The sequence below is a fragment of the Gracilinanus agilis genome, chromosome 1 (genome assembly GCF_016433145.1).
Source record: "Gracilinanus agilis isolate LMUSP501 chromosome 1, AgileGrace, whole genome shotgun sequence".
In the NCBI taxonomy this organism is placed as follows: Eukaryota; Metazoa; Chordata; class Mammalia; order Didelphimorphia; family Didelphidae; genus Gracilinanus; species Gracilinanus agilis.
In genome coordinates, this window is record NC_058130.1 from 665300019 (window position 1) to 665316241 (window position 16223).

The 16223-nt window shown below is 36.9% G+C and overlaps 1 protein-coding gene across 1 annotated transcript in view; it reads right to left on the reverse strand.

Moving 5' to 3' along the window:
• Nucleotides 1-1632: 1632 nt before the first annotated feature.
• TNFRSF11B (TNF receptor superfamily member 11b) overlaps nt 1633-16223 on the reverse strand; it is a 42981-nt gene continuing 28390 nt past the window's right edge. The window contains 4 exon segments of the mRNA XM_044658269.1: nt 1633-2300; nt 4651-4875; nt 6801-6992; nt 13839-14208. Of these exon segments, the coding sequence (XP_044514204.1) occupies nt 1912-2300; nt 4651-4875; nt 6801-6992; nt 13839-14208 (1176 nt within the window). The 3' untranslated portion in view covers nt 1633-1911.

Here is a 16223-nt window from a genome sequence, read left to right on the forward strand (position 1 = left end):
CTGCATAATGCCTTTCTTGATCCTTTCAACTTACACTGACCAGTGTCACCAGACTGAGGCGAATATATTGAGGCTTAAGATATAAGAAGACTGAGAAGATAGGAGGAGCATGTGTTACAGAAGGGCTTTGAATACCAAATGTGGCTTTTTGTAATTGCTCCTGGAGGTACTAGGGGATCACACAAGTTTATTGGAGTAGGTGACATGATTATACCTGCACATTAGGAAAATCATTTTAGTTGTCAAAAGGAACATGAGATCAATGAGTCAGAAGAGTCGAAACTGAAAAGCTGCTAAATAAATTCTTTTTATTTTTAAATGTTTATTGGAATGAATTAGTTTCCCATTTCTCCTTCTTCTCTCTAGAAGGAATATCAAGGAGACAGTTCTAGTAAGCTCTAGAAACTGAGAACCGAAACAATCTCTTCTGATTTAATTTAACATTGTAAATCTAATACAAATGTGCTATAATCAGAAAATAACTATGGAGCTGGACATGAGTTGGATTTGTAGGTTTATTATTTATTAGCTGTTTAATCTACAGAGACTTCCTTTTGGAACCTTAATTTCATTTTTGAGAGAGAGAGAGAGAAATTGTTTTGTAGGGGAGAATTTGGGCTGACGATCTCTAAGGCTCCTTTTGGTTGATCATTTTGTCATTCATTTTAGTGTGACAGGAGTTCCAAAAGAAAACAGAAAGTTAAGTAAGAGAAGAGCTAGCCTGTTAGTTGAGTCCTATCCATTTGCTCATGAACCTTTTCTATCCTTGATTCTCATTCATAGTGTCTGCCATTCTTACCTTCCAGGTTCTAAATATTTTGATCTCATCTTTTTTTTTTTTTTTTTTTTTTTTTTTTTTTTTTTTTTTTTTTTTAGTAAAGGGCTTTTTGCTTTAATCTCCCAATATTTGTATTTTCTGTGGAGTGGCCATATTTACATGTTTTGCTGGAATTATAGGTTGTTATTAATACTCTACACTGTCTAGGCTCTGGGCTCTTAATCACAGAAAGGCAAGATATGGGAAGCACAGAAGTAGAGGGAGCACAAATCCCCAAATGCTGTTTTCTGATAGAAACAATAAAAAGTAAAACACTGAAAAGTACATTGAAAAAAATTTAATGGTGATTTATAAAGTAAAATCATAAAATCTTTTAAATAAGATACATTCACTTTCTCAGAGCAGATAATTTACATGTCACACATTTTCCCCACATTACAAACTCAGCGAAATTATACCTTTTTCCTATCCAAAGATATTGTAGCTTATACAGTGAAAATTACATTATAAACAACACTTCTGGAAGGGAGAATGGCAGGGCCTATTAGGAAATGCTACATAGTCTCCATTGGAAAAAATATATATATATTTATCACTTTCATTTGTCATAATATAAACAGAATATAAATTTCTCTTTCTAAAATTAAGTCTTATACAATTTCCATTTAAGATGATAAATATGTACAAACCTCCTATCTGAACGAATATAAATAGCAAATACTGCATTAGTGTTAACAACATGTTTGGAGCTTTTACATAAAATGACCTTTGGATAAAAGCATCCAGGACTGCTGAAAACTCCAAGTACTCCCAGTTAAACATTCCTATACATAGTAAGGCATGATGAAGTAAAAACATTTTTCATCTGGGTTATTGTTTCCAGTTGAGTTACTTCTAGCAGTAAAGATAGTCAGTAGATACAGAACCAGATCCCACGCTGGTTTGTATTGAACTTTTGGGGGTGTACTGTCTCTTGCACATCACCAGAGCAGTCACTTAATTGCCAGTTGGTCACAAATTGGTCCAAAACAACAGAATGCACTGTGCCCTCCATGTGCCTCACTGAAGAGACCGAGCATCTTCCATCATCTCTGTTTGTTCAACCTCTACTCCCAAGGTCAAGGCTGATTATATTATAAGCAGCTGATTTTACCTGACTGGACTTGGTTCCCTATCATTTCTAGAAATAGCTTCTGGTATAATCTGTACATTGTAAAACTGTGCAGAAATTTGACTGTCTTCCTTAGACTCTGAACGATCACTTTGGGAAAGTGGTACGTTTTTAAGTGTTTCAGTCCATGTGCCAAACCCTTCAGAGTATCTTGATCACCATTTTTTATTCTCCACAGGCTAAGCAGCTTTAGGATCTGATCAGTCGATTTGCATAACTTCATGGTTTTTTCAATGTCTTCCAATCCTACTTTCTTCCCTGGTAAACTTTCCATCAGACTACGGAGCTGTTCCAGGGTAAGGTTCAAGAACCCAATGTGTTTCACCACACTGTTTTCACAAAGGTCAATATCTGTAAATTAAGAATAAGAAAGAGATGCTACTATGAGTCACATTTCCCTGATAAAGTTGCTTAAGCTTCTTCATATGTGACGATACTGTTTTGAGGAGAACCTTTCTTAAGTAGATACTACTATATAGTTTAAAATTTTTTAAAGAGAAACCAGTACCTTAAATCTTAAATAAACAGTAAAATCATAATGGAATCAAGTCAATAGACAATAGTCATTTACGTTATTTAGGATTTGCTGACTATTGGGTTGTTTGGAGGTGGGAGGACAGATATATTATTTCTATCATACCACCAATGATCTGATAATACCACAATCTATAGAATCCAATTCTGAAAAACAAAACATGGTTCTGAAAATCAATAGGCCCCAAGATGCAGGAGCACCATCATCAGTGAGTATAAATTTGATGGATTTAGCCAAGGCAAAAACAATGACAATCCTGATCAATAGGCAGTGTACCACTCAAGAGTAGTCGAGTTAAGGTTTTCCAGTTCTCCTTAATAGTTAATCTGTTCTAATCAAAATTAATTTCTGTGGTATCAAGTAGATCTTTAATAAATACATAATTTCATGAGATCTCCATAGTAAGAATAACTTCTGAAAATACTAAGAAATAATCGTGCAAATGGCCATGATAAAGAGAAGACAGCAAAGATGAACTATGATGTAAGGATGGGGTAGAAAAACTGCACTATTTAAATAGTACACTGCCTTTTTCAGTTTTTTTGGGGGGGTACTGTCCTTTGAAAAAGAAATCCTAGTCACCCTCCTCCATCTTCACAAGAAATTTGCCATCTGGAACAAATGGAAGTAACCAGCTGTTGGGTTGTCTGAGACCTTTACACTAAGAAAGAAATTATCTTTAGGGCATTTGTTCCTATAAAATAAATTAATTGTCTATAGACAAAGTATATCAGAAAGCTTTTTACTGATTTTTCCTTTTCAAAATGGATGCCAAATATCGACTGATCTAAACAATTTATCTTCTCTTTTTATCTGTGTCCCAAGGCCTAGATCTTACTTTCATTGCAATTTGACTTTTCCCCTTGTTTCGCCGATTACAAAAAAAAAAAAAAAAGATTTTTGATTTTACTGTGTTTTTTCTAGCATGAACAAAGGAAAAGGAAAGTTTCTCTAGGACTATTTTAAAATCTCTTAAGCAGGCTATGAATACCTGATTTTAAAAGAACCCTCTTCATAGAATCATTGATATAAAGCTGTAAAGAACTTTCATCATCAGTTATATGAGTCATATGTATGATCATTTATGCATATCATAGGTAATCATATATGTGAATCACTATTTATACCCCCTTCCTTTTACAGATGAAGAAACTGAGGCTTTGAGACATTAAGAGACTTGCTCAGGTTCACAAGGCTGTTGAGTATTTGAGAAGGGATTTAAACCTAAGTAGTTTTTGCTTAACATCACTCCTGTATCATATGAACCCCAATTATCCTTGCTTTCATTCTGCTGACAGAACTACAACAAATTGCAGCCATGGCACTGAACTCTGAAATTTAACTGAAGGAATTTTAACTTCAGATATTACCCCATTAATTCTTACAATATAAAATCTTAAAATGATTTCTTGAAAAACAGATTTCATTATGAGGATTAATGAAAGGATGCCTATAAACTTTGCTTGATAAATGTGAGGTGCTTTATCAGATAAATCCAACATATGTCCTTGATTTAAGTGGAAACTGAGGCCCATAGTGGTAAATCACTTTTGTTTGCTAGCCAAATTAGAAACCTAGTAAGAATAAAAACTCCAGGTTTAGGAGGCAGGACCTGTAATCTATTTGGACCTTCCCAGATTGGAAGTTGCCTTTTCTTACGTTGTACCTATATTACCTTACACTATACCTATGGGCTTCTAGATGTTGCAGTAGCCAGAGTTTTGGACCTGGAGTCAGGAGGACCTCAGTTCAAATCTATCCCCTGACACTAGCTGTGGGACCCTGGACAAGACACAATTCTACTTGTCTAAGTTTTCTTATCTGTAAAATAAGCTGGAGATGGATATGGCAAAGCACTATAGCATTTTTGCCAAAACCCCAAATGGAGACCAGTTGAGTCAGAAAAGACTAAAACCATTGAACATCAACAAACATATATTTGGCTTTTAAAAGAAGTACCAGGAAAATGAGTGAATCTATTTGTTTTTGGGAGGAGTTGCATCTTACATCATATTAGCATATTGACATTATTTGAAACTCAGAAAGGATTCAAGATGAAGGATCATCAACTCTATACTATTTAACAGGAAAATGGATAATTTCTCATTTCCCAATAAATATATTCCTCTGCAATCCCTATTTGAATACTGGCTTGGGATACCATACCTTGAATAATCTTCTTGACCATATCCTGGTCTTTGTTTTGATGCTTCCATAACTTGAGCAGCTGGAAAGTTTGTTCTTGAGAGCTGTGTCTTCTTTTTATCCTTTCTATCATTTCTGCATTCACCTTGGTTCCAGGCAAACTGTCCATCAGAACGCTGAGCCAATTAGGGGTAAATTTTGTAGGAAAAGCAAACCTGAAGAAAGCCTCCTCACACAGGGTGACATCTAAGTAGAACAAAAGAGGGAAATTATTATTAAAATGATCTTAGATTCCTTGACTCTTGAGAAACTATTGATTTCAAGTTTTTAGTCGCTTTCTGTGACAAGTTGTATTAAAAATCAGTTATATATAACCATTCTTTTAGTTGGAATTTCTTATATAGTGCCAGCCTGGGTAGAACTGTTACTTAGTAGTTAGTAGTTAGTTAGTAGAACATAAGCTCCTTGAGAGAAGATTCTGAGTCACTTATGTCCTTGAACAGAGTGGACACTTAATTGCTTATTGAGGTGAATCAAATTTTTAAGTTTTCTAGGGCATTTAATATTATTTTAACTCAGTTAATTTAGAAGAATAATGATAATATCAACATGACTAAATCTTTGCCTCAAACTGTTTTTCTAATTTAATTTAAATAACTAAATTCAATTAATGCTTATCTAATATCCACAGGGTACTTTGGAATCAGGGGATGAAACAGACAGTCTCCACTTTTGAGAAAATTACAATATGACTTAGAACAAGCATATCAAGGTCTCAAATGATCTATGTACAGAAATACATATCATATAAAGGACGAGTAGAAGGATCTTTTCTGAAGAGGTGTCCATATTTTATTTATCTGTAGACTATTCTCTTTCCTAAAAGAATTGAGTTTTAGAAGGAATATGTTTCTTCATCTGATATATGGACCTCCTAAGTCTGCTTCTGAGGTGACCTGGGGCAAAAAATGTAGGCGAGGAACACTTAAAAACCTAGAATGTGGGTCAAGAAAGGATGCAGAAGTCTTACTAATTCAAAATCAATTCCAAGAAGATCGAGGGAGGGAGCAGCTTAGATTGCATTGAGCAAGTCAGAAAGATAAGAGTTCAAATCTGACCTCAGATGCTAGCAGTGTGAGCCCCTGGGCAAGTCATTTAACCTCTGCCTGCATAAAACTGGAGAAGCAAATGGTCAACTACTTCAGTATCTTTGCCAAAAAAACCCCATGGACAATATTTTTAAAAGATGAGCACCACAGGTCAGAAGGGCCTGACATGCAGTGGTCCATGGGGTCATGAAGGTGTGCTAGATATGACTGAATGACTGTCTGACCACAACAAAATCAAGAGATAATGAATCAATGCCCAAGTGTTCTATCAGTATCTCTCCAATGTTAAGGGATGAAGAAGAAGAAATCCACCAACACACTGGGTGAACTGTCATACAGTATTCGGGGGATTATATGCACATGATGAGAAAGTATGGATGGATTATGATCGGTATCTTCATGAATGATATAATTGATACATCAAAAACTGATGACTGATTTTTACTAAGTAAAACATCAGAAACGCATGAAAGATCTTGTGATTTAGATGTTAATGATATGTGAGCTTCTTAGGCTATGACAATTTATTTGGAATTAAAGTTTTTTCATTAGATGACTTCATTTCATCTGTTAGTATCTGATAATATGCATGTTAGCCAAAAGTGATAATATGACCTATCTGTAAAAAATATTCTACCATTTGAACTTTTTTCTTATTTGAACAGGTTCATACCCACCTCTCCTTCTTTCTTTCCTTCCCACCTCCCAAGGAACGATATCTTATTTTAGGGTACAAAAGGAGAGGAATTGGACCAAACTAAGGTGGAAAGTTAACTTTAGCCAGAAAATAAGACCACATTAGACAATAGGAATTTTCATAGTATTCTTATTAAATTGGAGATGGGGGCAGGAAAGATAATAGCCATAGCAACAACGTGCAGGAATAAGTGTTAAATAAACTGAGGCCAGATGAACTGAATAGTATTGAATGAGTCCCGATAAACTGATACTAGAGGAAGAAAAAAAAATGGTTGAAGGGGCAGAGAGGAATGGGGTTTTAGGGCAAGCCTCATCACACGAGATACAGCCACTCCATCAGAGAGTTTTGGGGAACATCATTACCTATTCCACATTTTTGAGTTGCTTCTGTATTTCCAGAGCAGAGATTGTCATGAGTTGCATTTCCTTTTGATGCCATTCGGAGACCAAGGGCACTGCAATTTGTGTGTTTCCTGCATGGTGCTTTAGAAGAAGTCTCATTTGAGAAAAATCCATCTGGGCACCTTTTGCAAATGGTATTTCGCTCTGGGGTTCCTTCAGGAAAGATAACAGCCAGTTTAGCACTTCAGTGTCAAAGACTCTCACAGCAGGCATGGCATTAGTATGGTTCTGAAAAACCCGCTAAAAGTCTTGCCGTAAGTACTCCCCGCCACTGTATATACCACCTAATCTTTTACAGTGATTTTTTGTATTCACTTAGACCACAGACAGAATGGTCAGGAAAGAGCAAATGTCAACTGTGTCCTTTGAGTTATTGTTCTAGAAAAATCATGGACTCTGGTGGAAAATAATTTCTGTTTGTTGTTTTCTCATTCCAAGGAATGAATGTAATCTAAATGTCATGCCTTTAAATTCTAATTAGCCCCCAGTGATGTTCTTTCTTGCCTTGAACATCAGCATATCCACTGACTAATAAATGTGCTAACCTCATGAAGTAAAAATTTACGATGTTATAATAAACTGCAGAACAAAGGAAGGGAACTTGAGCTGCCTCCAAAATGCTAACCTGCCACTGAGGAAGATAATAGATGCTAGATGATATCCTATTTTGTTTTAGCTTTTGTATCCAAGAGAACAGTCATTATAACTTAGAGGAAGTGTGATTGCATGGGCATTCCAATGTACTGTGGGAAGAAATTTGATATGTTTGGAGAAAACATTAATAGGAAGAACTTGAACTAGCCAACAAATAAAAATGCTATTAAAATAAGTAATGTCAGTACTCTCTTTTATGCATGGATATGCTACATGCTGCACAGTATATTTGCATATGAAAATATCTCCATCTAGTGAGGGCTAGCAGCATTTTTAAAGCAATATTTATAAGAATAGATCATTCAAATGCATTTTTTCAATTTATTCATTCTTTAATCAAGAAAGATTTACTAAGGCCATGGCACTGTGGGAGGTGAGGGGGGAAGGATATGAAAACAGAACTAAATAGCCCCCCTGCCCTCAGAACCATATATTCTACTGCATTCTATATTCCACACATAGTGGTAAAAGAAATAAAAATTTATTCAAAGTAGGAGCAACTAGGTGGTGCAGTAGATAGAACAACCATCCTGGAGTCAGGAAGATATCCTCCTTGGTTCAAACCTGGTCTCAGACACTTACTGGTTGTGTGACCCTAAAGAAGTCACTTAATCCTGTTTGCCTCAGTTTCCTCATCTGTAAAATGAACTGGAGAAGGAAATGGAAAAGCACACCAGTATCTTTGCCAAGAGAATCCCAAATGGGGTCATGAAGACTCAGACATGCCTGAAAATAACAACTATTAAAAGTAAATTCAAAGTAATTTTGGTTCCTGGGAACAAAAATTGGGAAGAGGAGGGTATAAGAAAAACTAACATAAAGGCAGTGATATAGGTAACAGTATTGGAAAATGGAGACAGCCTGTAGGAAGGCAAGGAATGATATATTCAACTTTTGACTGCCTATTCAACAACTAATGAGTAAATGTAGAAAACTAGAACCCATAGAAAATTCTCAAGTCTCATTTCAATAGTTATTTCCATCTCCAGTCTCCCATTTCCCTCTAGCCAAAATTCGTAGCAAAAGTGACTCCTTTCAGGAGCTTAGAGAGCACATCCAGTCTAAATCCATAATTTTACAAATTAGGAAACTGAGGTCCAAGGAAGTGACTTGCCCCAAAAATCAGGTAGGAAGCAATAGAAATGGGATTTTAATTTTAGTCCTATGAGCCTAAAGTCAGTATTCTTTCCACTGTCTCGCCACCATTTCCTCCTGTCCTGAGCTTCTCTCTCTCTTTTTTGTTTCTTTGCTAATGGAAATAATCATGAGCAGTGACATGGAGGAAACAAATGGAGAGAAGCCAAACACCTGGATAGTGAGTTCCTGCCAGATGACTGTAAACAATTGTGCTGAAACCCTGTTAGGACACTGTCTGTGGATACATGCTAGGGGATTCTCTTTAGGCAGAAACCATGGCATAACTACGTAGATTGGTACTATAATTCAATTTCACAATTATTTGATAAGTACAAGTCATTTGGTATACAAAAATAAACAACAAAAAAAGATCCTACCAGCTATAATAACTAATATAATAACTACTAAGTCCTCTTGAATACAGTCCAACATATGTCTACCTCATATCAAATTTGACCATATCATCAGAAGGATCATGTAAACCTTTAATCACTATATAAATATGAATTGTTACATGAAAGTTCCAGTATATTTTCTATCATGCCAGTAGTTTCTCAAGATACTAGTGACAAGTCTTTCTTTGACATCTATTACATGTTATATGATGTTGACTACTAGAAATATGTAAATAGGGAGAACGGTGTAATTCTCTACCCAGTTAAAGATAGCTAGGTGACAAATGTTGAAAGTTCTGGGTCTGTGGTCAGGGACATCTGAGCTGAAATCCAGCCTTAAATAATAACTGGGTGGCCTTGGGTAAGTCACTTTCTATTAGACACAGTTTCCTCATTTGTAAAATGAAGGTAATAATAGCACCTAGCTCCCAGGGTTATTATTGTAAAGTGCCTGTGATAAGCACTTTATAAATGTTAGCAATTATTATTAATTTGAGAGAGAGAGAGAGGAATTTGTAAATTCTCACACAGAAGATCCTACCTACAAGCTGTTCTTCAATATATATGAGTGGTCTTGATCTTTCCTTTTTAAATTTTATTTCTTTTCTTTTTCAAATAGACCTATGATTTCATCAGTATGGGGAACTTCACATGAGAAACTGTTATTTTGCCAAAACAGAACGCCACCTACTCTGTCATTTATAGTCTCTAAGAGCCACGTGGAGGATGAAGAAAAGTTGAGAGACTTGTTTATGGTCATACAGTCAGTATATGGCAGAAGGAGGAACTGAATCCAGGCTTTCCTCACTCCAAGGCTAGTCTCCCACTTAGTAGCCTATTGTTTCTTTGCTTTATATCTAGTGAGCATTTGTAACTCGGGTGAAGGCAGAGTATAGCAATAGAAATGCCTTTAAGGGAAGTTCTGGAAGCTTCCTAATGACCTCCTATTCTTCCCTCAATATTTCTCCTAGATAATATGAGCAGCAAGCCATGAGTAAGTTCATTTTAGGTTTAGAAAAATAGAGACAGTGTGACCTAGTGAACAGATTATCAAAGGGCTATAATTTCACTGCAGAAATATCCAGCATCATTTCATTTTAGACATTATTATACTACTTTGGACAGGATGGTAATGTTTCAGGGTTAGAAATTTAACCAATCCAAACCATTAAGTGCCTACCAAGTTCTGGGGCTGGGGACATAAAGAAAAAAAAAAGTAAAACTCTAAGAGTACTCAAGGAGCTCAGATTCTGTTGAATTATAACATATACAAAACAGATAAGTACCATTATCCCTTCCACATTGTGGGGTAGGATTCCTTGGTGATCTTGAAAATTGAAGTAAAAAGTTTTGGCCCTCCCTTCACACCAGACGTCAGAACTTTTTTATGGGGTGCTTACAGTATTTTATTGTAAAATTTTGCATTAAATACAAATTTCTGAGTTTTTAAACTTTTTCTGTATCTTCTTCTGACCTTCACATATCATCCGTGGCTTCCACGAAACTCCAAAAGAAAAAAAATCCCATTTGTCAACATCAAAAAGGAAGGGGCAAGTCACAATGTGGATGTATATGCATTATAATTTGAGAAAGTAGGAGAAATCTTGAAATTTATAGGGATCAGGTTGAGGTGGCCTATGACATGGATAATCAGAGATGCCAATAGGAAGAGTGTCTGGAAGTCCTGAGTTCCAATATGCACAGTAATACCCACTAGCTTGGTGACCCTGGGGAGATGATTTAAACTCTCTATGTGTTCAGGCAACTCTCTAGGAATAAACTACTAAGTTATAGATTATTGGTTGAAAGAGTTGTTGGTGGAATCAATGTTGGTGGAAAGAGTTTCCACAGAGGAGGTTCAGCATCTTTCTAATATTCTTGTGTAAACTGAAGTGATAGCCCCTCTTTCCTAACCTCAGGTGAATGGAAATACAAAGCGTAATACTGAGCATCACCAAGATGATGATGATGCAGGAACAGGCCTGCAGTGCAGCTGGAGGTTGCCCTATGCTGGTCTAAGAAATTCCATGTGGCTTAGAAGTGTAGTAGGGTCAGGAGAAGCAAACAAGATGTAGAGGCATTTCATTGAAAATGGGATGAGGGGAATTAATGTTTTGGAAACTGGCATCTCATACATATCCTTCCTTCTGCTTATTTTGGAAAACATTTTTCAATTGAGAGGACAGCTTGTGTGCTCAGGGAAAGGAAAGGGAGGAAGACAGGAGTAAATAAGGCCTTCTGTGGTGGAGCTAAATAGAATGGCTGCCTTTGTCCAGAGAATTCTGGCTTGACATTTCTCTTTGCAAACATGGTTTCATACTTTCTTCAAGGAGGGCTCTTCTTCCCAGCTTCATTATTCTAGAAATGTCTTCACCAAAATTTAAAGTGTCCATTTCTGCTGCAGTCTAGATTGCATGATTTTTAGCAATCTTATGTTCAATACATGCTGGAGAGAGTTGAGTTAATACAATTCCTCCCTCAAGTCTTCTTAAGAAACTCATTTTAGAGCCTTCCTTAGAGAGATACACACAGAGAGACTGACAGAGACAGAAAGCAAGACAGAGAGAGAGAAACACACACACACACACACACACACACACACACACACACACACAGAAAAAGGCAGTGGCAGAGAGAGACAGAAAGAGGCAGAGAGAAAGAAAGAGAGCCTGAGAGAGAGGGGAAGAGAAAAACAGAGATAGAGATAAAAAAGAGAGATTGAGTCAAAGAGGAGAAAAGAGACAGACAGAAACAGAAAGGGATAGAGAGGAAAGAGAGATGATAGTGCAGTGGTGATGATGATACTGAAGATGAGGATGATGGCAATAAATTGTCATGTGTTTTGGAAAAGGAATTCATTTTCAGAAATGGGTTGAACTACATAGGCACTGAGGTGGTGGTACCTTCCAACTTTGAAATTCTATGATTCTGGTAGTGGTTCTATAGATATAAAAGTGGTAAAGGCAGCTAGGTGACATAGTGGATAGATAGGGCACTAGAATCAGGAAGAAGTGAGTTCAAATCATGTTTCAGGCACTCATAAGCTTTGTGTCCCTGGGTAAATCGCTTAAGTTCTCTCAGTTTTAGTTTGTTAATTTATGAAATATGTATCATAATAATATCTACCCCTCTTAGTTCACAAGTGAGATTTAATACAAGGTATTCCAAAAGTCTTTGAGCATTTTAAGCTATCAAAGTTAAGACTTTTAAAGCTTTAATAACTTAAAATTGCATGAAGACTTTTAGAACTCTATAACTAACTATGCAGATATCCACCTCTATATATTTATCACTGGTTTAATCTTAAACACCATTTAAATACTAGTTGTTATAGTGAAATGGATATGAAAACCCCAAGTTCTTGACCAAGTACTACACCTTCATCACAAAGTCTATAGTAAAATTTTACAAGGAGAACGGTTTAGATATCATCTGTCTTACCCTCTCATTTTCACTTAGCAGCTATGTGATCTTGGGCAAGACCCTTAAACTTTATTCACTTTAGTTGGTCCAGATCATCTCCAAGAGCTAACTTAGTTTTAAAACACTATGATTCTCTGAAGTATTCCAAAATTTTCATGTATATATTAGCTATGTTGAAGTTTTATAAATGTGGTAAGCAAAAAGTCAAATCTTATCTGAAGATTCCATAAGATCTGACTGAATTATATTCTCAAAATGTAGGGAAAAGGGAAATGTAGGAACTCCTGTTTCTATTTGAGTTTAACACCACTGAATTAGATCACTGAGTGAGTCAACAACCTGTCTGGGAAACCTATCCAGTGAGTGTCAGGGTCAGTTCTTGAGCCTGTCTTCCTGTCTTCAAGGACAGTTCTCTAACTATTCATCTCGCCACTTTTCAAAATAAGATGACACTAGCCTTTTGTTTGGGGTAGCTAGGTGGTACATTGGCATAGAGTGCCAAACTGAGGGTCATCTTCCTGAGTTCAAAGCTGGCCTCGGACACTTACTAGCTGTGTGAACCTGGGCAAGTCGCTGAACCTTGTTTGCCTCAGTTCCCTCATCTGTAAAATGAGCTGGAGAAGGAAATGGCAAACCACTGAAGTATCTTGGCCAAGAAAGCCCAAAAGGGGTCATGAAGGGAAGGGCACAGCTGAAATGACTGTACAGTGATAACCTTTTGTTAATAGATGAACATTTATGCTTGACTTTAACAAGTTTTTTCATCTAAAATGAAGAATAAAGCCATTGAAGATACATTGCTCCAGCCTTTATCCTTCCCAGACACCCAACATGTTTGAATTCCCTGCCAAAGAAAGAGCCGGCTTTCTTTATAATAATAAAAATATGCACTCCCAAATGGCTCTCATATTTTTGACATAATTAATTATAACTGTGCATTGTTACAGCTCTAGTGCCTCATTAATATTGGTATAATTACTCTCTTGGTATCAATTAACATTTCTGATGTTTGTCAAAAAGCACTGTAGCTTGAAGCAGCCAGCTTCGAAATGAAAAACGGAGTATTTATCAGGTATAAACAGTGTAACCCAGAGTAGGCTCTTTTGAAAAAAGGGCAATCCATCATGTTTCTCATTAGAGGGCAATTTGCTACATTTGAGACTTGTCACTAAATTGCATTTTAGTACCAAAGGATTCCTTGGAGAGCAGCTCTTTTGGCAACAGTCCACGGAAGAGGTATAGCCTGAGAAGCTTCTTTCATTGCCATCGGAGTTTGCTATCCTGTAATGTCATCAGAACAAGTTTGTTTCTTTATCTGTCACTCTGGCGACTCTCCTGTGCTATGTATAACACTAATTAATTTTGCTGCGGATGGAAATCAGCCACCTACCTGCTTGTACTACACCGAATCCTGGGGGACAGCTGGTGTGCCTTAGACAGAACTCCAACTCCAGATACCGTCCTTCCATACATTCACACACACGGTTGTGTGTGCTATTACACTCCTGTTTCACATGCTGCAGCTCTTTGCACACTCCGCTGCAGTATAAACACTCCTCACTAAAATGCCAGTTCTCAGTATAGTAGTGATGAGGGCAGGGCTCACACTGGGTCCTTCTCCTTGTTGTACAGTGTTGCTTTAAGTAGGTGCCTGGGGGGCACTGGTCACACAACAGCTGACGAGATGTTTCTGGGTCATAATGAAGGTATTTTGGAGGAAAGGTTTCCTGTGTGGTCCACTTAACTGAGATATCCAAGAACTAGAAAGAGGGAAGGAAATAGATGTAAATAGAAATAAAAACGCTGATTTTCTCTCTGTATCAACATTAGCGTTTTTAAGGGCATTCCCTTTATCAAAGTTTCCACCTAAGAATAGTGTCTAGTTCAATATGTCAAGGGTCTAGGATTTTCTTAGGATCACGGGTAGAGAAGGGACCTCAGAAGACAATCCTCTCATTTTGCAGATAAGGAAAGTGAGATCTCATGGAGGTTAAGTAACTCACACAAGATCAGATTAGTAAACACCAGAGCTAGGATTTGAACCCAGGTCTCTCGACTCTCAAACCCATGCTTTTCCCATACTTCCACTTTGTCTCTCCAAGACTATAAAATAGCTCTGCTCTCTCACTTGATTTTCTTCATGAGTTTCTGTGACTTGGAAAACTGATCACATGGTGGCCAACCATTAGTTGATGAGCTTTTCCAAAGTGAGTCAAGTTTGTTCTCCAACAAGAGATATATGTTCACTGCTGGGCTTGTACCTAAAACCTGTCCACCTGAGTAGGACCTGCCAAGAACTTTATTTCAACTGGTATGGCCTTTGAGAATGAAAGGTCACTTCTCTAACATAAAGAGGTATATAGATGGCATAGTGGATTGTGTGTTAGACTTGGAATCAGGAATTTTTGTGTTTAAATGCTACCTTAGCTATTCTCTGTGCAATGTTAGAGAAGTCATTTAATCTTCCCTGACATCAGTTTCCTCATTTGTAAAATTGAGATAATAACAGCACCTGCTTCATAGGGTTGTTGTGAGGATCAGACAATATAACATATAAAAAGCATTTTGCAAATCTTGAAATGATAGCTATCTATCAGTCTATCTCTCTTCTACCTACCTATGTGCCAACCTACCTACCTATCTATCTCTCTTTGTCTGTCTCCCTTCCTCTCCCTCTCTCCCTCCTCTTGCTCTCTCCCCACCCTCCACCCCATCACTCTGCAACTTATGATCATGAGGAGTAGGGAAAATTAGAGTAAGGATCCCATGCAAGTGTCAACTAATCAAACATTTTGTATAGATACTGAATTATCCTAGATGCATGGACCTAGATTTTTAAAAAAATATTTTGATGATAACATTTCAATGTAGATAATTTTTTGTAATCCTATGTAATTTTATTTTATTTTATTGCATTGCATTGCATTTAAAAACATTATTCGGAGGAGTTTATAGGCTTCAGCAAACTGTCAAAGTCCATGATACAAAAATGGTCAAGAACTCCTGCTTTGGAGGATTATCATCCAATACCCCAAATATTGACTTTACCCAACATGTAGACATCATACAGACACCAGAAGTAGAAAGAACACTCTAATAAGGCAATTGCTTCCAGGTCTGGCTCTGCCACTAATTCATGATATAACCTTGGACAGGTCAATTGCCCCTTTGGTCCTTCATTTTCTCATCAACAAAATAAAGGGTTTGGCTTAGGCAATTGTTAAGGTTCATTCTAATGTCTATACTTACTCTATGTTTTATGATTGCAACCAAAATAAACAGTTAAGTAAATTAGTATTTGTACTTTATACAAACAATGATACAGCTGAATTTAGGGATAGGGAATAAAGTTAGAGTTGGGGAGGAAGTATAAAGAGTCAGTATCCTGCACAGAATTGTTTTGACTGAATGCAACCATGGTGGGCAGGGGAAGAGATATTTGTTAAAGTCTACTATGTTCTAGACACTATACTGGGGTTACAAAGACAAGTAAGAAACAGTTCCGACCTCTACCACAGGGGAAAGAGAAAGAGAGACAGAGACAGAGACAGAGACAGACAAAAGAGAGCAGTGGAGAGGAAAGAAGGGGGAACAATACTGACACAAACAAATTTCAAGTATATATAAAGCCATTTCAAGAAGAAAGAACACTGATCACTGGTGGACTAAAAGGAAATTGCTGTAAAAGTGGCTCCTAGATTGTTTTTTGACAGAAGCTAGGGATTCTGTGTTTAGTCTGTGTTAAGGAGAGAGTGACCGTCTATTCAAAGACATG